Below are 24,046 nucleotides of genomic sequence, written 5' to 3' on the forward strand. Positions count from 1 at the left end.
TAAAAAAAGTTATTAACCCCTAAACCCCTGGCCTCCCACATCAGTACCACTTACTAAACCTATTAACCCCTAAACTGCCAGCCCCCACATCGCCATAAACTAAATTAACCTATTAACTCCTAAACCTAACAACCACTTACCTTTACATTAAATATTAACTCATCCCTATCTTATAATGCAGTGATTTTTAACCTTTTTTTTGCCGTGGCACACTTTTTTACATTAAAAAATCCTGTGGCACACCACCATCCCAAAATTTTAAAAAAAAATCACACATTGTAGCCTAATACAGCATATATATATACACATACACACAAACACACACACACTGTATGTATTGTGCTGTTATGTCATGCCTCCTACAAACAACCCCTGCACTGGGAGTAAAAAACAAGCAAAGTTTAAAAAATATGTCACACTGTTGTCAGTCTGCTGTGGCACACCTGAGGATCTCTCACGGCACACTGGTTGAAAAACACTGTTATAATGAATTTAAACTTACCTTTATATTTAAATTAAACTATATTAAACTATTAATTAATCTACCCTAACTATTATACTAAAATTACAATAAACTATATTAAACTATTAATTAATCTACCCTAAATGTTATACTAAAATTACAATAAACTATATTAAACTATTAATTAATCTACCCTAACTGTTATACTAAAATTACATTAAACTACAAATTAAATTAACTATATTATATATTTAAAAACCTAACCCTACTCAAATAATTTAAATCTACTATTAAAAATTACAACTAAGTTACACAAAATAACAAACACTAAGTTACAAAAAAAATAAACACTAAGTTACACAAAATAAAAAAATAAACTATCAAATATTTAAACTAATTACACCTAATCTAAGAGCCCTATGAAAATAAAAAAGACCCCCCAAAATAAAAAAAAACCCTAGCCTACAATAAACTACTAATGGCCCTTAAAAGGACCTTTTGCGGGGTATTTCCCCAAAGAAATCAGCTCTTTTACCTGTAAAAAAATAAAAATACCCCCCCAACAGTGAAACCCACCACCCACACAACCAACCCCACAAATAAAAAGATAACTAAAAAACCTAAGCTCCCCATTGCCCTGAAAAGGGCATTTGTATGGGCATTGCCCTTAAAAGGGCATTTAGCTCTTTTTCCTTGCCCAAACCCTAATCTAAAAATAAAACCCACCCAATAAACCCTTAAAAAAACCTAACACTAACCCCCGAAGATCCACTTACAGTTTTTGAAGAGCAGACATCTATCCTCAACAGGTAAAAGAGCTGATTTCTTTGGGGCAATGCCCCGCAAAAGCCCTTTTTAAGGGCCATTGGTAGTTTATTGTAGGCTACGTTTTTTTTGGGGGGGGGGGGGGGGGCTTTTTTATTTTCATAGGACTCTTAGATTAGGTGTAATTAGTTTAAATATTTGATAATTTATTTTTTTATTTTGTGTAACTTAGTGTTTATTTATTTTTTTCTAATTTAGAGGCATATTTAGGAAATGTCTTGCGGACCTGATCCGACAGTGCGGATCAGGTCCGCAAGACATTGCTGAATGCGGAGAGCAATACGCTCTCCGTATTCAGCATTGCACCAGCAGCTTACAAGAGCTGCTGGAGCAACGCCGCCCCCTGCAGACTCGCGGCCCCCTGCAGACTCGCGTACTCGATCGGGTTGAATTGTTGCGATTCCTGTCCGCCTGCTCAGAGCAGGCGGACAGGGTTATGGAGCAGCGGTCTTTGTGACCGCTGCTTCATAACTGCTGTTTCTGGCGAGTCTGAAGGCTCCCCAGAAACACGGGCCCCTTAGTGTTTGTTATTTTGTGTAACTTAGTTGTTCGTTTTTTGTAACTTTTTTAATTTTTAATTTTAGATTTAAATTATTTGAGTAGGGTTAGGTTTTTAACTATATAATATAGTTAATTTAATTTGTAGTTTAATGTAATTTTAGTATAACAGTTAGGGAAGAATAATTAATAGTTTAATATAGTTTATTGTAATTTTAGTATAATAGATAGGGTAGATTAATTAATAGTTTAATATAGTTTAATTTAAATCTACAGTTAAGTTTAAATTTATTATAAGATAGGGATGAGGTAATTTTAATGTAAAGTTAGCGGGTTGTTAGGTTTAGGGGTTAATTTAGTTTATGGTGATGTGGGGCACTGGCGGTTTAGGGGTTAATAGGTTTAGTAAGTGGTAGTGATGTGGGAGGCCAGGGTTTAGGGATTAATACATTTATTTAGTTGCGGTGGGCTCCAGGAGTGAAGGGATAGGGGTTAATACATTTAGTTAGTTGCGGCGGTGTCGGGGAGCGGCAGAATAGGGGTTAATATCTTTATTAGAGTTGCGGTGGGCTCCAGGAGCAGAGGGATAGGGGATAATAAGTTTATTAGAGTTGTGGTGGGCTCCGGGAGCAGCGGCATGGGGGTTAATAACTTTATTTAGTTGCGGCGGGGTCTGGGAGCGGAGGGATAGGGGGTTAAACATTTTAGTATAGTGGCAGTGTTTAGTGACAGTATATAAATAAAGCTGGGAAAAAGCCGAATAGCAGCGAGATCGATGACTGTTAACAACAGTCCGCTGCTCATCGCCCCGTACTTGGTGCACTGCTTTTTGACAGCTTTTTATATAAATATGCAGAGCGTATTCAGGTCCTCGGCCGAGATGTTAGGCGATGTCAGGCGAGCATATTGGTGCCGTCGAATGCAGCACAGTTGACGGCTTGATAAGTAGGCCTCTAAGTGCCAGATTACAAGTGGAGCGGTATTTTGTGTTTCCGCTATAGCGAAAACACTGCTAGATATGTGATTTTTGCCGTAGTCGGGTTGTGCTGGTGGTAACTCGACTAGCGCAAATGTCCGAGTTTTAAAGGGACAGTCTATTCCAAAATAAACTTTCATGATTCAGATAGAGAATGTAATTTTAAACAATTTTCCAATTTACTTTTATCACCAATTTTGCTTTGTTCTCTTGGTATTACAAGTTGAAAGCTAAACCTAGGAGGATCATATGCTAATTTCTAAGCCCTTGAAGGCCGCCTCTTTTCTCAGGGCATTTTGACAGTTTTTCACCACTAGAGGTTGTTAGTTCATGTGTATCATATAGATAACACTGAGCTCACGCACGTGGAGTTCCAGGGAGCCAGCTCTGATTGGCTAAAATGGATGTCTGTCAAAAGAACTGAAATAAGGGGTCGGTTTGCAGAGGCTTAGCTAAAAGGTAATCACAGAGGTAAATTTATATTATACTATGTTGGTTATGCAAAACTAGGGAATGTGCAATAAAGGGATTATCTATATTTTTAAACAATAAAAATTCTGGTGTAGACTGTCCCTTTAAAATATCGCATGCACGTATTGCCCCATAGAGGTTAATGAAAAAAAAGTTAGAAAAAAAACAACATCACATATTCTCATTTGCACTAACCCGACATGAAAATATAAATATTTCATATTCAAAAGTACTTTACCTAACATATATCTGATGTTTTTTAAACAAATATATATTTATACATATATATATGCATATATATAGGTATATATATATATATATATATATATATATATATATATATGAATATCTATTTCACAATACATAGAACATATTCCCCTATGTACAGAACATTGGAATGGGAAATATTTACAGTAAATACATAGTTAAAACCTTTATTAAATATGATTATTGCATAAATATCTTTTTACAAGTTTTCATCTAATTAATGCAAAAGGCTCTAATGCACTTATGCATATGTCTATATATGTGTACATGTATATTTATGTGTATACATTTCTGTAATACATGAATATATATGTACACAATGACATATATAGACGTACATATACACACACACATATGTGTTTGTATGTCTATGGTAAAGCCCTTTGCCGGCTTTTTTTCGAACTCTTGAGATCGCATATCTTTGACCCCTTATAACTTTTGTGTGCAATATTTTTTTTCTAAATAAATCTTATTAGACAGTGTTAATATAAGTGCAACTGTACTTTGTGATATATTTTTTAAATGTTTTGCACAACTTTTTAATTTCGCCAAACAGTTAATCACATCTTTGAGAATGCAGTAATGATTCAAGCGTAAATCGCAATTGCGCTCAGCTTGTAATATCACCGTAATTTAAACGGCGCACAAATGATCGCAAAAACCTTAGCGCAATAGTTTGCGCGCTACTTGTAATCTAGTATTAAATGCTAGTAGAATGAAAAATTCAAAGAAAAGATTATCCTGAGAATAACCTGTAGATGTATTCTTAAAAGTTTCATTAGCTGTTTAAATATTGACAAAATTAGTGTAAAGGTTTAGGGGCCGATTTATCAAGTTCCGTATGGAGCGTGATGCCCCTGTTTTCGCACGAGCCTTCAGGCTCACCGGAAACAGAAGTTATGAAGCAGCGGTCTAAAGACCGCTGCTCCATAACTGGTCCGTTTGCTCTGAAGCAGCGGACAGAAATCAACCCGATCGAATACGATTGAGTTGATTAACACCCCCTGCTAGAGGCCGATTGGGGCCGCATTGCACAAGCAGTTCACAAGAACTGCTGGTGCAATGATAAATGCGTATGCTGTCGGCATTTATCCATGTGCAGCGGACATGATATGCTACAGAGTATCATTCACACCAATTGCTGTATTAACACCCCCTTAGGATTTATTAGTCTCAATGACTTAGTTGTATATATTGTATCATTATATGAGTAAAATACAGTGATACTTATTTCTCTAGGATGTCAGACGCATTATAGCATCATGTGTTCTTATTAATAGTAACGGGCTAGTTGTAAATCTTCCAAAATATGGTATAATTCAGTTTAGAAGTCTATTTTATGATGTAATACAGTTGCGTGCTATGTAGCCCAAAGATAACTAATTTAGGATCCTGTGTGGGTATATAAGGTCGTTATTCAACCTTTCAACATTATCCCAGATAGTATATATGTTTGTATTAAAGTTTGAACGTTCCCTTGTGTCGCTGTAGACAACACATACATGAAAGAGAGTGGTTGTGTTCCAATAAAACTTTATTTATAAGACTGAAATTTACATTTCATAGAATTTTCATGTGTCACAAATTATTATTATTATTTTTGATTTTTGATTCCCAAGAATTTAAAAATGTAAAAACCATTCTTAGCTTGCGGTTATACAAAAACATACGGCGGGCTTGATTTGACCCGCAGGATGTAGTATTCCTACCCCTGATCTAAGAGATTAAACTATATTTCAAAACACGCACATTTTCAAATAAGTAGAGACAGCAGCTAACGTTATATCAGCATGAAACTACGGTTACAGCTTCTGGCTGAGAATTTATTTTTTACTCTACTAGTTTGTTTATTATCAGCAAGCTAGCATGCAGTTCTTATCACAAAATAGGTTTATGTGCTTATTAAAATGAGTTTCTTTCATTTCAACTCTGCATATTTTAGTATGATCAAAGGAAAATCTTCCCAAATTGATCTCAGCATCCAGTACATAGATCATGACTCACATTCCCTTTGGAGTTTTTGTAGCAGGGACTGATTTGAATAGACAGGGACAGATTATTAACCTCAATCTCATCATTTCTAAAGCATTCACTATATACAATGGTTTTACATAAGGTTATAAATATTGCCAAAAAAAAGAGAATTCTTTAAAAAAACAGAGCTATCACACCTGTAGTGAAGATGAGTAATGTTTGAAACATTTGATAACCTGACCCTGCACTACGTGTAAAAATCTTATTAGTTCCAATAACAGAGTTGGCCTCAGAGCCAGGAGGAAAATTGATGAGGGGACTAAGCACGATTAGTGACACAAATGTTTTTTACTTTTAATTAAGAAACATTCAGCTAGATTACGAGTTGTGCGTTAAGGCGAAAAAGCAGCGTTAACAGGTCCTAACGCTGCATTTTTACGCCCGCTGCTATTACGAGTCTTGCAGGTATAGGTGTACCGCACACTTGTTTGGCCTTAGCGCAAACCAACTTACGTAAAGTTCATAAACCCATTTTTCTATGGGACTTCCATAGCGCCGGTATTACGAGTCTGTCCTGGGACGCCAAAAAGTGAGCGGTAAACCCTATACCGACAGGATCCGTAACGCATTCTAAAGCAAGTAGTTATGAGTTTTACACTACAACATCGTAGCATAAAACTCATAACTAAAGTGCTAAATCGAGGCCCTCCCGCGTCGCAAACACTATAATAACATTTTTAACCCAATCGTATTTGATCTGCTGCTCCGGACATCGCCGCCACTAGAATAAACACTCCCGCCTCGCAAACACTAGTTAAATATTATTAACCCCTAATCTGCCACCCCTAACATCGCCACCACCTACATTATACTTATTAACCCCTAATCTTCCGCTCCGGACATCGCCACCACCTACATTATACTTATTAACCCCTAATCTTCCGCTCCGGACATCGCCACAACCTACATTATATTTATTAACCCCTAATCTGCCATCCCCAACGTCGCTGACACTATTCTAAATGTATTAACCCATTAAACTTAAGTATAACCCTAACCCTAACACCCCCTAACTTAAATATAATTTAAATAAATCTAAATAAAATTACTATCATTAACTAAATTATTCCTATTTAAAACTAAATACTTACCTATAAAATAAACCCTAAGCTAGCTACAATATAACTAATAGTTATATTGTATCTAGCTTAGGGTTTATTTTTATTTTACAAGCAAGTTTGTATTTATTTTAACTAGGTAGAATAGATACTAAATAGTTATTAACTATTTAATAACTACCTAGCTAAAATAAATACAATTTGACCTTAAAATAAAACCTAACCTATGTTACAATAACACCTAACACTACACTGCAATTAAATAAATTACGTACATTAAATACAATTAAATAAATTAAATTAGCTAAATCCCAAAAAAACACTAAATTACAGAAAATAAAAAACAAATTACAGATCTTTAAACTAATTACACTAATCTAAGAGCCCTATCAAAATAAAAGCCCCCCCCCAAAATAAAAAAAAACCCTAGTCTAAACTAAACTACCAATAGCCCTTAAAAGGGCCTTTTGCGGGGCATTGCCCCAAAGAAATCAGCTCTTTTACCTGTAAAAAAAAATACAAACAAGCCCCCCAACAGTAAAACCCACCACCCACACAACCAACCCCCCAAATAAAACCCTAACTAAAAAAACCTAATTTCCCGATTGCCCTGAAAAGGGCATTTGGATGGGCATTGCCCTTAAAAGGGCATTTAGCTCTATTGCTGCTCAAGCCCTAACCTAAAAAATAAACCCACCAAATACACGCTTAAAAAATCCTAACACTAACCCCCGAAGATTCCCTTACAGGGAGAAGTCTTCATCCAAGCGGCAAGATGTCCTCAACAAAGCCGGCAGAAGTGGTCCTCCAGACGGGTAGAAGTGGTCCTCCAGACGGGAAGAAGTCTTCATCCAGACGGCATCTTCTATCTTCATCCTTCCGACGCGGAGCGGCTCCATCTTCAAGACATCCGGCGTGGAGCATCCTCTTTAAACAACGTCTTCTTCGGAATGAATATCACTTTAAGTGACATCATCCAAGACGGCGTCCCTTAGATTCCGATTGGCTGATAGAATTGCGTATCCTATATTTTCAATGGGACTTGCATAGCGCCGGCATTACGATTCTGACCAAAAGTGAGCGGTAGACCCTCTCCTGTCAAGCCTGGTACCGCATTTGAAAGTCAGTAGTTAAGAGTTTTACACTACAACGCCGTAGCATAAAACTCTTAACTAAAGTGCTAAAAAGTACACTAACACCCATAAACTACCTATTAACTAAATCTAAGTCTAACCATAACCCTAACACCCCCTAACTTAAATATAATTACAATAAATCTAAATAAAATTAATACAATTAACTAAATTATTCCTATTTAAAACAAAATACTTAACTATAAAATAAACCATAAGTTAGCTACAATATAACTAATAGTTACATTGCAGCTAGCTTAGGGTTTATTTTTATTTTACAGGCAACTTTGTATTTATTTTAACTAGGATCAATAGTTATTAAATGAAGGTTTCTTTAAATGACGTCATCCAAGATGGTGTTCCTTCAATTCCGATTGGCTGATAAAATTCTATCAACAATTGGAATTAAAGTAGAAAAAATCCTATTGGCTGATGCAATCAGCCAATAGGATTGAACTTTAATCCTATTGGATCAGCCAATAGGATTGAGCTGCATTCTACTGGCTGTTCCAATCTGCCAATAGAATGCCAGTTCAATCCTATTGGCTGAACCAATCAGCCAATAGGATTTTTTCTACCTTAATTCCGATTGGCTGATAGAATTCTATCAGCCAATCGGGATTGAAGGGACGCCATCTTGGATGACGTCATTTAAAGGAACCTTCATCAGTCGTCGGCCGTCGGATGAAGAGGATGCTACACGTCGGATGTCTTGAAGATGGACCCGCTCCATGCCGTCTGGATGAAGATTTCTGCCCGTCTGGAGGAACACTTCTGCCCGGTTGGATGAAGACTTCATATCAAATCATATTGGCTGATACAATCAGAAAATAGAATGCGAGCTCAATCCTATTGGCAGATTGGATTAGCCAATAGGATTGAACTTCAATCCTATTGGCTGATTACATCAGCCAATAAGATTTTTCCTACCTTAATTCCGATTGGCTGATAGAATTCTATTAGCCAAACAGAATTGAAGGGACGGCATCTTGGATGACGTCACTTAAAGGAACCTTCATTCGTCTTTAGTCGTTGGCCGAGAAGGATGCTCCGCGTCGGATGTCTTGAAGATGGACCCGCTCCGTGCCGGATGGATAAAGATAGAAGATGCCGTCTGGATGAAGACTTCTGCCCGTCTGGAGGACCTCTTCTGCCCTGCTTGGATGAAGACTTCTGCCTGTCTGGAGGACCACTTCTGCCCAGATTAGGGGTTAATAAATTTAGGTAGGTGTCGGCGATGTTAGGGCCGGCAGATTAGGGGTTAATAATATTTAAATAGTGTTTGTGATGCGGGAGTGCGGCTGTTTAGGGGTTAATATGTTTATTATAGTGGTGGCGGTATCCGGTTCGGCAGATTAGGGGTTAAAATTTTTATTTTTAGTGTTTGCGATGTGGGGGGGGGGCCTCGGTTTAAGGGTTAATATGTAGTTTATGGGTGTTAGTGTACTTTTTAGCACTTTAGTTAAGAGTTTTATGCTACGGCGTTGTAGTGTAAAACTCTTAACTACTGACTTTAAAATGCGGTACCAGTCTTGACAGGACAGGGTCTTCCGCTCACTTTTTGTCAGACTCGTAATACCGGCGCTATGCAAGTCCCATTGAAAAAATAGGATACGCAATTGATGTAAGTGGATTTGCGGTATTTCCGAGTCTGGCCAAAAAAAGTTAGCGGTACACCTGTACCTGCAAGACTCGTAATACCAGCGGGCGTTAAAAAGAAGCGTTGGGACCTCTCAACGCTGCTTTTTAACCATAACGCACAACTCGGAATCTAGCTGAATGTGTTTTCAATATAGTATAGGGTGAATTAAAATTTCAAATGACTCTTTGTTGTTTTTTTGCATTTTCCATACTTTCCCAAGTTTTTCGGAATTGGGGTTGTATAAATTTAATATTGATAAAATGGTTTTAAAAGGGTTAAAATGAGATATGGTATATGGCAAGGTATATATATGAGAAGCAAGGTTTAAGATGGCGCATTAATTAGAAATCCTACTGACAAACATATATTAATATTTGTATACATAAATCAATGAAATACACATATATAACTGCTGCTCCACAAGCAAATAAAATCAAATAGCGCAGTTAGCGCTCAAGCGCCAAAAAAATAAATAATAACACACAACTTGTAATCTGGCCCCCCCCCCCAAAAAAAATAGATATTCTTGTCCCGAATAAAGCCAACTTTTCTCATCCTACTCATGGAAACTTGTCCCAGAACAGCTGAAGTATCTGTTAACCAACGAGCATGAATACTACAGTATGTAACCTTTGTTTCCTGCTAGTTTAACATATTTCATTTTACTGTTATTTTATTTATTTTTTGCATACACAACATACATGTGTTTACACTTATGTATTTCCTCTTTCATATTCTGTAAATTAATAAAAAAAAAGTAGGAATATAGAAGGTAAAATAACTCTGAAACTCTCTGACAGGGGCCACTTGTATAATCATGAATAAATATGTTCTTCCATACAAAACAAGTGTGCACCTATGTATAATTAGGCTGACCATATTGCCGCTTTAAAAAGGGACACATATGAAAAATACACGTCAGGGTTCTTATACAAAACATTTCTTTAAACAGCCCTGAAAACAGCACAGACATATGTATTTTTCATATGTGTAAAGCAGCAATATGGTCATCCTATGTATAATACATGTTTTATATGGGGTGTTCCTATCTCTGTCATGTTTTGCTGTTCAGCTATGAGTTACATATGGTGCAGAGAAGTATATGGATAGTGCTGTAGCGAAGTGTTTCTCAACCACGATCCACAAGTACCCCTAAAAAGCCACATTTTTATGATATCTGAGCTAGAGCACAGGTGAAATAATCAGCTGATTGGTGAGAGTACGTTAGTAACCATGGTTACTGTTCAGCTGATTATTTCACCTGTGCTCTAGCTCAGATATCATAAAAATGTGGCATGTTAGGGGTACTTGTGGAACGTGGTTGAGAAACACTGCCGTAGAGCATGTATGACTTATAACTGACATGGCAGAGGTGGGGAAACAAACAAAGGGAACAAAGCAAATAGAAGTAAACAGGAATCTTTGAAATGGTATACAATGTCTGAATCACCAGATTTTTGGGGGGCTTCATACCCCTTTAATTCTCTCAGATACTGCCACTAGGAGTTGAGCATGTCCAATACAGTTGCCATCTTTGTGGATGGAAAAGTGATCATTTTTAGTGGCACTTCCCCATCCAAGATGGCCAATGAACACTTCATTATGACCACCATACTCTGCAGCAGTAAAAAACAGAATTTATGCTTACCTGATAAATTACTTTCTCCAACGGTGTGTCCGGTCCACGGCGTCATCCATTACTTGTGGGATATTCTCCTCCCCTACAGGGAAAGGCAAGGAGAGCACACAGCAGAGCTGTCCATATAGCTCCCCCTCTAGCTCCGCCCCCCAGTCATTTGACCGACGGTTAGGAGAAAAAGGAGAAACTATAGGGTGCCGTGGTGACTGTAGTGTATAAAGACAAAAAAAATTTCAACCTGATTAGGAAAACCAGGGCGGGCCGTGGACCGGACACACCGTTGGAGAAAGTAATTTATCAGGTAAGCATAAATTCTGTTTTCTCCAACATTGGTGTGTCCGGTCCACGGCGTCATCCATTACTTGTGGGAACCAATACCAAAGCTTTAGGACACGGATGAAGGGAGGGAGCAAATCAGGTTACCTAAATGGAAGGCACCACGGCTTGCAAAACCTTTCTCCCAAAAATAGCCTCCGAAGAAGCATAAGTATCAAATTTGTAGAATTTGGCAAAAGTGTGCAGAGAATACCAAGTCGCTGCCTTACATATCTGATCAACAGAAGCCTCGTTCTTGTAGGCCCATGTGGAAGCCACAGCCCTAGTAGAGTGAGCTGTGATTCGGTCAGGAGGCTGTCGTCCGGCAGTCTCATAGGCCAATCGGATAATGCTTTTTAGCCAGAAAGAGAGAGAGGTAGCAGTAGCTTTTTGATCTCTCCTCTTAACAGAGTAAACGACAAACAAAGATGAGGTTTGTCTAAAATCTTTTGTTGCTTCTAAATAGAACTTTAAAGCACGAACAACATCTAAATTGTGTAATAAACGTTCCTTCTTTGAAACTGGTTTCGGACACAGAGAAGGAACAACTATTTCCTGGTTAATATTCTTGTTGGAAACAACTTTTGGAAGAAAACCAGGCTTAGTACGCAAAACAACCTTATCTGAATGGAAAACCAGATAGGGTGGATTACACTGCAAAGCAGATAATTCAGAAACTCTTCTAGCAGAAGAAATAGCACCCAAAAACAGTACTTTCCAAGATAATAACTTAATATTTATGGAATATAAAGGTTCAAACGGAACCCCTTGAAGAACTGAAAGAACTAAATTTAGACTCCAAGGAGGAGTCATAGTTCTGTAAACAGGCTTGATTCTAACCAAAGCCTGAACAAAAGCTTGTACATCTGGCACAGCTGCCAGTCGTTTGTGTAACAAGACAGATAAAGCAGAAATCTGTCCCTTTAGAGAACTAGCGGACAACCCTTTATCCAAACCTTCTTGGAGAAAGGAGAGAATCCTTGGAATTTTTATTTTACTTCAGGAGAATCCCTTGGATTCACACCAACAGATATATTTACGCCATATTTTATGGTAAATCTTTCTAGTCACAGGTTTTCTGGCTTGGACCAGAGTATCTATCACAGAATTCGAAAACCCACGTTTGGATAAAATCAAGCGTTCAATTTCCAAGCAGTCAGCTGCAGAGAAACTAGATTTGGATGTTCGAATGGACCTTGTACTAGAAGATCCTGTCTCAAAGGTAGCTTCCATGGTGGAGCCGATGACATATTCACCAGGTCTGCATACCAAGTCCTGCGTGGCCACGCAGGAGCTATCAGAATCACCGAGGTCTTTTCCTGTTTGATCCTGGCTATGAGCCTGGGAAGGAGAGGAAACGGTGGAAACACATACGCTAGGTTGAACGACCAAGGCGCCACTAATGCATCCACTAGAATCGCCTTGGGATCCCTGGATCTGGACCCGTAACAAGGAATCTTGAAGTTCTGACGGGACGCCATTAGATCCATGTCTGGAATGCCCCATAATTGGGTTTACTGAGCAAAGACCTCCGGGTGGAGTTCCCACTCCCCCGGATGGAAAGTCTGACGACTCAAATAGTCCGCCTCCCAGTTGTCTACTCCTGGGATGTGAATAGCAGATATATGGCAGGAGTGATTCTCTGCCCATTGGATGATCTTGGTTACTTCCTTCATCGCTAGGGAACTCTTTGTTCCCCCCTGATGATTGATGTACGCAACAGTCGTTATGTTGTCCGACTGAAATCTTATGAACCTGGCTTTCGCTAGCTGAGGTCAAGCCAGGAGCGCATTGAATATTGCTCTTAGTTCCAAAATGTTTATCGGGAGAATCGACTCTTCCCGAGACCATAGGCCCTGAGCTTTCAGGGAGTCCCAGACCGCGCCCCACCCCAAGAGGCTGGCGTCGGTCGTGACAATGACCCACTCCGGTCTGCGGAAACTCATTTCCTGAGACAGGTGATCCTGGGTCAACCACCAGAGAAGTGAGTCCCTGGTTACCTGGTCTACTTGAATTTGGGGAGACAAGTCTGTATAGTCCCCATTCCACTGATTGAGCATGCACAGCTGTAATGGTCTTAGATGAATTCGAGCAAAAGGAACCACGTCCATTGCTGCGACCATTAGTCCTATTACTTCCATGCACCGAGCTATGGAGGGTTGAGGAATAGAATGAAGAACTCGACAAGCGTTTAGAAGCTTTAACTTTCTGACTTCTGTCAGGAAGATCTTCATTTCCATAGAATCTATTATTGTTCCCAGAAACGGAACCCTTGTGGACGGTGACAGTGAACTCTTTTCTATGTTCACCTTCCACCCGTGAGATCTGAGAAAAGCCAACACAATGTCTGTGTGGGCCCTCGCTTTGGAAAGAGACGACGCTTGGATTAGGATGTCGTCTAGATAAGGTGCTACAGCGATGCCCCTCGGCCTTAGGACCGCTAGAAGGGACCCTAGCACCTTTGAGAAAATTCTGGGAGCGGTGGCTAAACCGAATGGAAGAGCCACGCGAAGGATGGAACTCTCAGGAAATTGTTTAATATCTTTAAATCCAGGATTGGCCTGAAAGTTCCCTCTTTTTTGGGAACCACAAACAGGTTTGAGTAAAAACCTAGACCTTGTTCCCCGGAGGGGACTGGGTTTATCACTCCCATCTTTGATAGGTCTCTTACACAATGTAAGAATGCCTGTTTCTTTATCTGGTCTGAAGATAAGTGAGACAGGTGGAATCTTCCCTTTGGAGGAAGTCCCTTGAACTCTAGCAGGTATCCCTTGGAGACTATTTCTAGTACCCAGGGATCCGGAACATCTCTTGCCCAAGCCTGAGCGAAGAGAGATAGTCTGCCCCCTACCAGATCCGGTCCCGGATCGGGGGCTACCCCTTCATGCTGTCTTGGTAGCAGCAGCAGGTTTCTTGGTCTGTTTACCCTTGTTCCAGCCTTGCATGGGCTTCCAAGTGGGTTTGGGCTGGGCCGCGTTACCTTCTTGTCTAGCGGCAGTGGAGTTATTAGCCGGTCCGTTCCTGAAATTGTGAAAGGAACGAAAATTAGACTTGTTCTTAGCCTTAAAAGGCCTATCCTGTGGGAGGGCATGGCCCTTACCCCCAGTGATGTCTGAAATAATTTCCTTCAATTCCGGCCCAAAAAGGGTCTTACCCTTGAAAGGAATATTAAGTAACTTAGTCTTGGACGACACATCTGCCGACCAGGATTTTAGCCAAAGCGCCCTCCGCACTACTATAGCAAAACCTGAGTTTTTCGCCGCCAATTTCGTTATTTGAAAAGCGGCATCCAATATAAAGGAATTAGCTAACTTTAATGCGTGAATTCTGTCCATGACTTCTTCATAGGAAGTCTCTTTCTGGAGCGACCTTTCTAGTTCCTCGAACCAAAAGGACGCCGCTGAAGTGACAGTAATAACACACGTAGCTGGTTGAAGGATGAACCCTTGTTGAACAAAAATCTTTTTAAGCAATCCTTCCAATTTTTATCCATAGGATCTTTGAAAGCGCAGCTGTCCTCTATAGGAATAGTTGTGCGCTTCGCTAGTGCTGAAACAGCTCCCTCAACCTTCGGGACCGTCTGCCATGCGTCCCTTCTAGGGTCTACTATGGGAAACATTTTCTTAAATATAGGAGGTGGGGCAAAGGGTACACCTGGCTTCTCCCACTCCTTATCCACTATGCTCGCTACCCTCTTGGGTATTGGAAAAGCGTCTTCGTGCACTGGGACCTCTAAAAATTTGTCCAATTTGCACAACTTCTCTGGTACTACTACAGAATCACAGTCATCCAGAGTAGCTAATACCTCCTTAAGCAAAGCGCGGAGATGTTCTAGCTTAAATTTAAATGCTACTATATCAGGTTCTGCCTGTTGAGAAATTTTTCCTGAGTCTGAAATTTTACCCTCAGACAGCCCTTCCCTCACAGCCAATTCCGATTGATGTGAGGGTAAAATAGATAAGGCATCGTCAGCGTCTGATTGTTCATCCTTTATTTATCTGTATTTAAAACTGAACAATCACGCTTTCTCTGAAATGCTGGCAGTTTGGATAAAAGATTTGCTATAGAATTATCCACTACTGCTGTTAATTGTTGCATAGAAATAAGCACTGGCGCGCTAGGTGTCGCCTGCGCGGGCAAAGCTGGTGTAGACACAGAAGGAGAGGATGTAGAATTATCCTCACTACCTTCATTAGATAAATTATCTTGGGCAACATTATGAAATGTAACAGAGCTGTCCTTATTTTGTTTGGACGCTATGGCACAATTATCACAAACACTGAAAGGGGGAACACATTTGTCTCTACACACACAGAACATAGGTTATCTGATGGCATAGACATGTTAAACAGATTTAGGCAGGCAAACAATGCAATAAAAACGATTTTAAACAAAAACGTTACTGTCTCTTTAAATAATAAAATTACACACTTTATTTCTGAATGTTCAAAAAACTATGAAGGCAATATCCGATTTTTATGAAATTTGGACCCCAGTGTCTTAATGCTTAGAAAGTATTGCACAGCAAATATGGAGACTCTAGCTCTTAAAACAAGCAAACCAGAGCTAATTGTTGGATTTAACCGTTTTTATACACTACAATCCCTGCTACAGTATTGCTGCAGCATTTTACCTTCCTTAGGGGTCAATCATCCACAGAAATAAGCCTTCTGGAGTCACTTTCTGAGTCACAGGACCCTCTCACATGAAAACTGCATGCAGTGCCTTGAAATCAACTGCACAGCTGAAGCACCAAAATGAGGCTTCCTCCCTCAGCACACTAGAGTGAAGGGGCCTTCCTGACTAGATTTAGGTGTCTAAAACATGCCAGATCAATAAAAAACGTTCCCAAGTGTATATGAGCTTATAAAACAGTTCAAATGCCATGATATTGTAATAAAAACCAATCGATTTTGCCCCTAACAGTGTCTACCAGCATAAAAATCAAAAAGGGGAAGCCTGTTATCTTTTTTGCTGAGGTGAAAGAAAAATGGCTTACCATTTTCCCTGAGGGGAAAAATGACTGTCATCTAGCATTAGCCTGTGTTGTTAGAAGGAGACTAGTCATACCTGAAGCAGATGAGTCTGCAAACTGTTACCCCCAACTGAAGTTCTCTGGTTTCAACAGTCCTGCGTGGTAACAGCAATGGATTCTAGTTACTTGTGCTAAAATCATATTCCTCTTAACAGAAATCTTCATCACTTTTCTGTTGTAGAGTAAATAGTACAAGCCAGCACTATTTTAAAATAACAAACTCTTGATAGAAGATATAAAAAACTACAACTAACACCACAAACTCCTCACCATCCCCGAGGAGATGCTACTTGTTCAGAGCGGCAAGGAGAATGACTGGGGGGCGGAGCTAGAGGGGGAGCTATATGGACAGCTCTGCTGTGTGCTCTCCTTGCCTTTCCCTGTAGGGGAGGAGAATATCCCACAAGTAATGGATGACGCCGTGGACCGGACACACCAATGTTGGAGAAAACAGAAATAGGTGGTATTTTTAAAGCTCACTCCCAAGATGCTCAATAACCAAACCCACCAAAGTCATGCCCCAAACATGTCTCAGTTTAGGATCATCTAACGTAGGGAGATAGACTGGTTTTGAAGATGACCATGTGGTCTCTGTACGTACCTGAACTGTGGAGGATCTCTGCAGAGCTCCACATTAGGTCTATATGATCTCTGGTATAGTCTAGTCTGTGCAACTTTCATTGGACTTTCCTTGTCTTTTATCGCTTGCTTGAGAGCAGCAATGTTTTTCTCTTGATCTCCAATTTCTACAAGAACCTAATAAGAGTAAGAAAAAGGAAACAGGTATTTTTATTACTTCTTCCTGAATGTATTCACATCGTAGTAAAGTCTAGATATTAATTCCCTGCATCATTTAAATCTGGTACAATGATTTTAAAGGGGCAGTAAAGTTAAAATTATGCTCAGGAGCAACAGTGCACTACTGGGAGCTAGCTGTTGATTGGTGGCTCCTTGGTTGAAATATTTTAAAAAGTTACAGAATATAAAACAGAGTAAAACCCAGAATCACTAATATTAGACCTAAACTCACTCACATTTGTTTGTAATCACATCACTATTATTAGACCTAAACTCACTCACATTTGTTTGTAATCACATCACTATTATTAGACCTAAACTCACTCACATTTGTTTGTAATCACATCACTATTATTAGACCTAAACTCACTCACATTTGTTTGTAATCACATCACTATTATTAGATCTCAACTCACTCACAGTTGTTTGTAATCACATCACTATTATTAGACCTAAACTCACTCACATTTGTTTGTAATCACATCACTATTATTAGACCTAAACTCACTCACATTTGTTTGTAATCACATCACTATTATTAGATCTAAACTCACTCACATTTGTTTGTAATCGCATCACTATTATTAGATCTAAACTCACTCACATTTGTTTGTAATCACATCACTATTATTAGATTTAAACTCACTCACATTTGTTTGTAATCACATAACTATTATTAGACCTCAACTCACTCACATTTGTTTGTAATCACATCACTATTATTAGACCTAAACTCACTCACATTTGTTTGTAATCACATCACTATTATTAGACCTAAACTCACTCACATTTGTTTGTAATCACATCACTATTATTAGACCTCAACTCACTCACATTTGTTTGTAATCACATCACTATTATTAGACCTAAACTCACTCACATTTGTTTGTAATCACATCACTATTATTAGACCTAAACTCACTCACATTTGTTTGTAATCACATCACTATTATTAGATCTCAACTCACTCACATTTGTTTGTAATCAAATCACTATTATTAGATCTCAACTGACTCACATTTGTTTGTAATCACATCACTATTTTTAGACCTCAACTCACTCACATTTGTTTGTAATCAAATCACTATTATTAGACCTCAACTCACTCACATTTGTTTGTAATCACATCACTATTATTAGACCTCAACTCACTCACATTTGTTTGTAATCACATCACTATTATTAGACCTAAACTCACTCACATTTGTTTGTAATCACATCACTATTATTAGACCTAAACTCACTCACATTTGTTTGTAATCACATCACTATTATTAGATCTCAACTCACTCACATTTGTTTGTAATCAAATCACTATTATTAGATCTCAACTGACTCACATTTGTTTGTAATCACATCACTATTTTTAGACCTCAACTCACTCACATTTGTTTGTAATCAAATCAATATTATTAGACCTAAACTCACTCACATTTGTTTGTAATCACATCACTATTATTAACCTAAACTCCCTCACATTTGTTTGTAATCACATCACTATTATTAGATCTCAACTGACTCACATTTGTTTGTAATCACATCACTATTATTAACCTAAACTCCCTCACATTTGTTTGTAATCACATCACTATTATTAGATCTCAATTCACTCACATTTGTTTGTAATCACATCACTATTATTAGATCTAAACTCACTCACATTTGTTTGTAATCACATTAATATTATTATACCTAAACTCACTCACATTTGTTTGTAATCACATCACTATTATTAGATCTCAACTCACTCACAGTTGTTTGTATTCACATCACTATTATTAGACCTATACTCACTCACATTTGTTTGTAATCACATCACTATTATTAGACCTAAACTCAATCACATTTGTTTGTAATCACATCACTATTATTAGACCTAAACTCACTCACATTTGTTTGTAATCACATCACTATTATTAGACCTAAACTCACTCACATTTATTTGTAATCACATCACTATTATTAGACCTAAACTCACTCACATTTGTTTGTAATCACATCACTATTATTAGACCTAAACTCACTCACATTTGTTTGTAATCAAATCACTATTATTAGACCTAAACTCACTCACATTTGTTTGTAATCACATCACTATTATTAGATCTCAACTCACTCACATTTGTTTGTAATCACATCACTATTATTAGATCTAAACTCACTCACATTTGTTTGTAATCACATCACTATTATTAGACCTCAACTCACTCACATTTGTATGTAATCACATCACTATTATTAGACCTAAACTCACTCACATTTGTTTGTAATCACATCACTATTATTAGATCTAAACTCACTCACATTTGTTTGTAATCACATCACTATTATTAGACCTCAACTCACTCACATTTGTTTGTAATCACATCACTATTATTAGACCTCAACTCACTCACATTTGTTTGTGATCGCATCACTATTATTAGACCTAAACTCACTCGCATTTGTTTGTAATCACATCACTATTATTAGACCTCAACTCACTCACATTTGTTTGTAATCACATCACTATTATTAGACCTAAACTCACTCACATTTGTTTGTAATCACATCACTATTATTAGACCTAAACTCACTCACATTTGTTTGTAATCACATCACTATTATTAGACCTAAACTCACTCACATTTGTTTGTAATCACATCACTATTATTAGATCTAAACTCACTCACATTTGTTTGTAATCAAATCACTATTATTAGATCTAAACTCACTCACATTTGTTTGTAATCAAATCACTATTATTAGATCTAAACTCACTCACATTTGTTTGTAATCACATCACTATTATTACACCTCAACTCACTCACATTTGTTTGTAATCACATCACTATTATTAGACCTAAACTCACTCACATTTGTTTGTAATCACATCAATATTATTAGACCTAAACTCACTCACATTTGTTTGTAATCACATCACTATTATTAGATCTAAACTCACTCACATTTGTTTGTAATCACATCACTATAATTGTAAAGACAGTGAACAATAAATTTGAACATGTTACAATACTAACTCTTTGAACGCTCCCTAAAACCGTTTTTGCACTTTATTACATCGATATACCAGATTGGCCAGTTTTTAAGTTAATGTACAACCATCTAAAATATACAACTGTCACCACTAATTTTGTTGTTTCTCATTTTTTGCTTAGTGTTTTATAGAGAGTAATGTAGTGTTCCATTGACCTTAAACTATTAAAACATTTGTATTTCATAGTTTAGCAAATCTCAAAATCAAGGTTAATGTAACTAATTTCAATCTGATAAATCCCAGTTTCACCTTTTTCAGGTGACTTTCCAGCTTGTATTTGGCATCCTCTACCTCCCTGCAGCGCTGGGCGAAGGAGCTATCTACTGTAGCACACTGGACCCGTAGATCCTCAGCTGTATCCTGCAGGATGTTGTCTATCAGAGAACGCAGGTTGATAGAAGCCATTCTCTCTCTCTCTGACTTGTATATGATGTCATGGCTGTGCTGAGCCCAAGATTCTGTGGTGGTAGTGCTGAAAGAATGGTCAAGTTAAAGGGACATCAAGGAACAATAATACAATTCTGTAATGTGTTATAGTATAAAAAAATGAATTCTCAAAGAAAATGGCAGAACTTTGAAGTCCAAAAGAGTTGAGAATTTACCCTTGCAACAGAGAATCTCACAGGGAAGAGTGATGTTAGGTGAGCACCTGGAACTGATATACATTCTCAGTTTGCAGCAAATACAAATTAAACTGATTTTTTTCACTACAGTTTAATTTTCTTCTAGTTTAGCACATATTACATTTCTGTCAGTTAAATAAGAGTATTGTGAATTTTGAGCAAACTTCATCTGCGTGGAATTGGCAAGATAAATCGGTGAGACCTGCAGAGTTGATCGAGAGCTTCAGATACAGCCAGGGAACTCCTCTGTCCCTCCCACTTTCTGAAACTGACATGCTTATTTCACATACAAAAAATACAAGTGCAATGAAATTTGTGAAAGATACACTAAAATATACAAACTATGATCCTAATTTGTTAAAGATATACAGAAACGTCAGCATAATTAGAATTTGTAAAATCATATTAGAACACTGCTTTAAACAAACTTTTAATGCCTTAAATACTAAACAGCACGTGCAACACCTAATGTAATAAAAAAGATAAAAGTCTAAAGTAATATAAAATACAAGCACAAAGTGTAAATGTAACAATGGCATGCATTACCATTGTACTATGCTTGTTTCTCTTTTACATCCAGAATGGCAGATAATGCCACTGAGAGAGATATAGCAAAATTTGCCTTTCTAGAATCTTGGAAGGGATCTCGCAGTTTTGGAACGATCATTTTAGACTATCTTATCTTAGCAGAGATCTTTAGAGAATCAGGTCCTATGCATTAAATCCCCTGCAAAGGTGTTAAATGCATAAAGACACCTTCAAATCAGCAGTTAGCTAAACATGGTCAGGGATTGAAGGCTATGCACGTATGCCAGTCCTGATTGGTTCAATGGTTGTTTCCCGTTCCGGACCAGTAGTGCATTGTTGCTATGGAGTTGACTTTAACTATGGGGCCTAGTTATCAAGCCGTCAACCTCAAATACGCTGGAATTCCGCATCGTATTTGTGGCGAGGCTGATACGCCTTAGTTATCAAAGGCTCGAGACCGGCAAGAGTAGAATTTTGTGACGTAAGCATCGATCCGCCGGACTCAGTCCGACACAGATCGATTCTTACGCGACTCGAGATGTTCCGCACACAAGTGCGGCACATTCTCACTACTTTTGCTAGTTATCAAAAAACTAGCAGGTACGCTCGGCACTTTTACGGCCCAGCGTACCTGGTTTTCAATCCGCCACCCCTGGAGGCGGCGGATCCCATAGGAATCAATGGGAGTCTGACCATAGCGAAAGTACAAGTTCGCTGCTGACAGACATCCCATTGATTTCTATGGGAGCTGTCTACACCTAACACCCTAACATGTACCCCGAGTTTAAACACCACTAATCTGTCCCCCCCTACACCGCCGCAACTAAATAAAGTTATTACCCCCTAAACCGCCGCTCCCGGAGCCCACCGCAAGCTACTCTATACATATTAACCCCTAAACCGCCGCTCCCGGAGCCCACCGCAACTATAATAAATGTATTAACCCCTAAACCGCCGCTCCCTGAACCCGCCGCAACCTATATTAAATGTATTAACCCCTAATCTGCCCCCCCTACACCGTCGCCACCTATAATAAATGTATTAACCCCTATCCTGCCCCCCCTACACCGTCGCCACCTATAATAAATTTATTAACCCCTAATCTGCCCCCCCTACACCGTCGCCACCTATAATAAATTTATTAACCTCTAATCTGCCCCCCCCTACACCGTCGCCACCTATAATAAATTTATTAACCCCTATCCTGCCCCCCCTACACCGTCGCCACCTATAATAAATTTATTAACCCCTAATCTGCCCCCCCCCCACACCGTCGCCACCTATAATAAATTTATTAACCCCTAATCTGCCCCCCCCTACACCGTCGCCACCTATAATAAATGTATTAACCCCTATCCTGCCCCCCACTACGCCGCAGCCACTGTAATAAAATTATTAACCCCTAAACCTAAGTCTAACCCTAACGCCCCCCTAACTTAAATATTAATTAAATAAATCTAAATAAATTAACTCTTATTAACTAAATGAATCCTGTTTAAAACTAAATACTTACCTTTAAAATAAACCCTAATATAGCTACAATATAAATAATAATTATATTCTAGCTATCTTAGGATTTATATTTATTTTACAGGTACCTTTCAATTTATTTTAACTAGGTACAATAGCTATTAAATAGTTATTAACTATTTAATAGCTTACCTAGCTAAAATAAAGAGAAATGTACCTGTTAAATAAATACTAACCTAAGTTACAATTACACCTAACACTACACTATACTTTAATAAATTAATCCCATTTAAAAATAAATACTTACCTGTAAAATAAACCCGAAGATAGCTACAATGTAATTAATAATTATATTGTAGCTATCTTAGGATTTATATTTATTTTACAGGTAACTTTGTATTTATTTTAGCTAGTTAGAATAGTTATTAAATAGTTATTAACTATTTAATAACTACCTAGCTAAAAGAAATACAAAATTACCTGTAAAATAAATCCTAACTTAAGTTACAATTAAACCTAATACTACACTATCATTAAATTAATTAAATAAACTACCTACAAATAACTACAATTAAATACAATTACATAAACTAACTAAAGTACAAAAAATAAAAAAAGCTAAGTTACAAAAAAAAAGTTACAAACATGTTAAAAATATTACAACAATTTTAAGCTACTTACACCTAATCTAAGCCCCCTAATAAAATAACAAACCCCCCCAAAATAAAAAAATGCCCTACCCTATTCTAAATTAAATACATTTCAAAGCTCTTTTACCTTACCAGCCCTTAAAAGGGCCATTTGTGGGGGCATGCCCCAAAGAAAACAGCTCTTTTGCCTGTAAAAGAAAAATACAACCCCCCCTCCAACATTAAAACCCACCACCCACATACCCCTAATCTAACCCAAACCCCCCTTACAAAAACTTAACACTAATCCCCTGAAGATCATCCTACCTTTAGTTGTCTTCACTCAGCCGAGCCACCGATGGAACTGAAGAGGACATCTGGAGCGGAAGAAGTTAATCCTCCAAGCGGCGCTGAAGAAATCTTCCATCCGATGAAGTCATCATCCAGGCGGCGCTGAAGAAAAGTCTTCGATCCGGCCAATGTCATCTTCAAAGAGGCGCTGAAGAGGTCTTCTATCCCGGCAAAGTCATCTTCCAAGCCGGGTCTTGAATCTTCCTTCCGCCGACGCGGAACCACCTTCTTCACCGACGGACTACGACGAATGA

The 24,046-nt window shown here is 38.2% G+C and overlaps 1 protein-coding gene across 1 annotated transcript in view; it reads right to left on the reverse strand.

Annotated features, from left to right (window-relative positions):
- Positions 1–24,046, reverse strand: part of TEKT4 (tektin 4) — a 66,309-nt gene that overhangs the window by 3,544 nt on the left and 38,719 nt on the right. The window contains exons 4-5 of the mRNA XM_053695205.1: positions 20,441–20,663; positions 16,958–17,112 (exon numbers count right to left, since the gene is read on the reverse strand). Of these exons, the coding sequence (XP_053551180.1) occupies positions 16,958–17,112; positions 20,441–20,663 (378 nt within the window). The remainder of the gene's footprint in view (positions 1–16,957; positions 17,113–20,440; positions 20,664–24,046) is intronic.

Source organism: Bombina bombina, chromosome 11 (assembly GCF_027579735.1).
Source record: "Bombina bombina isolate aBomBom1 chromosome 11, aBomBom1.pri, whole genome shotgun sequence".
Taxonomy (NCBI): Eukaryota; Metazoa; Chordata; class Amphibia; order Anura; family Bombinatoridae; genus Bombina; species Bombina bombina.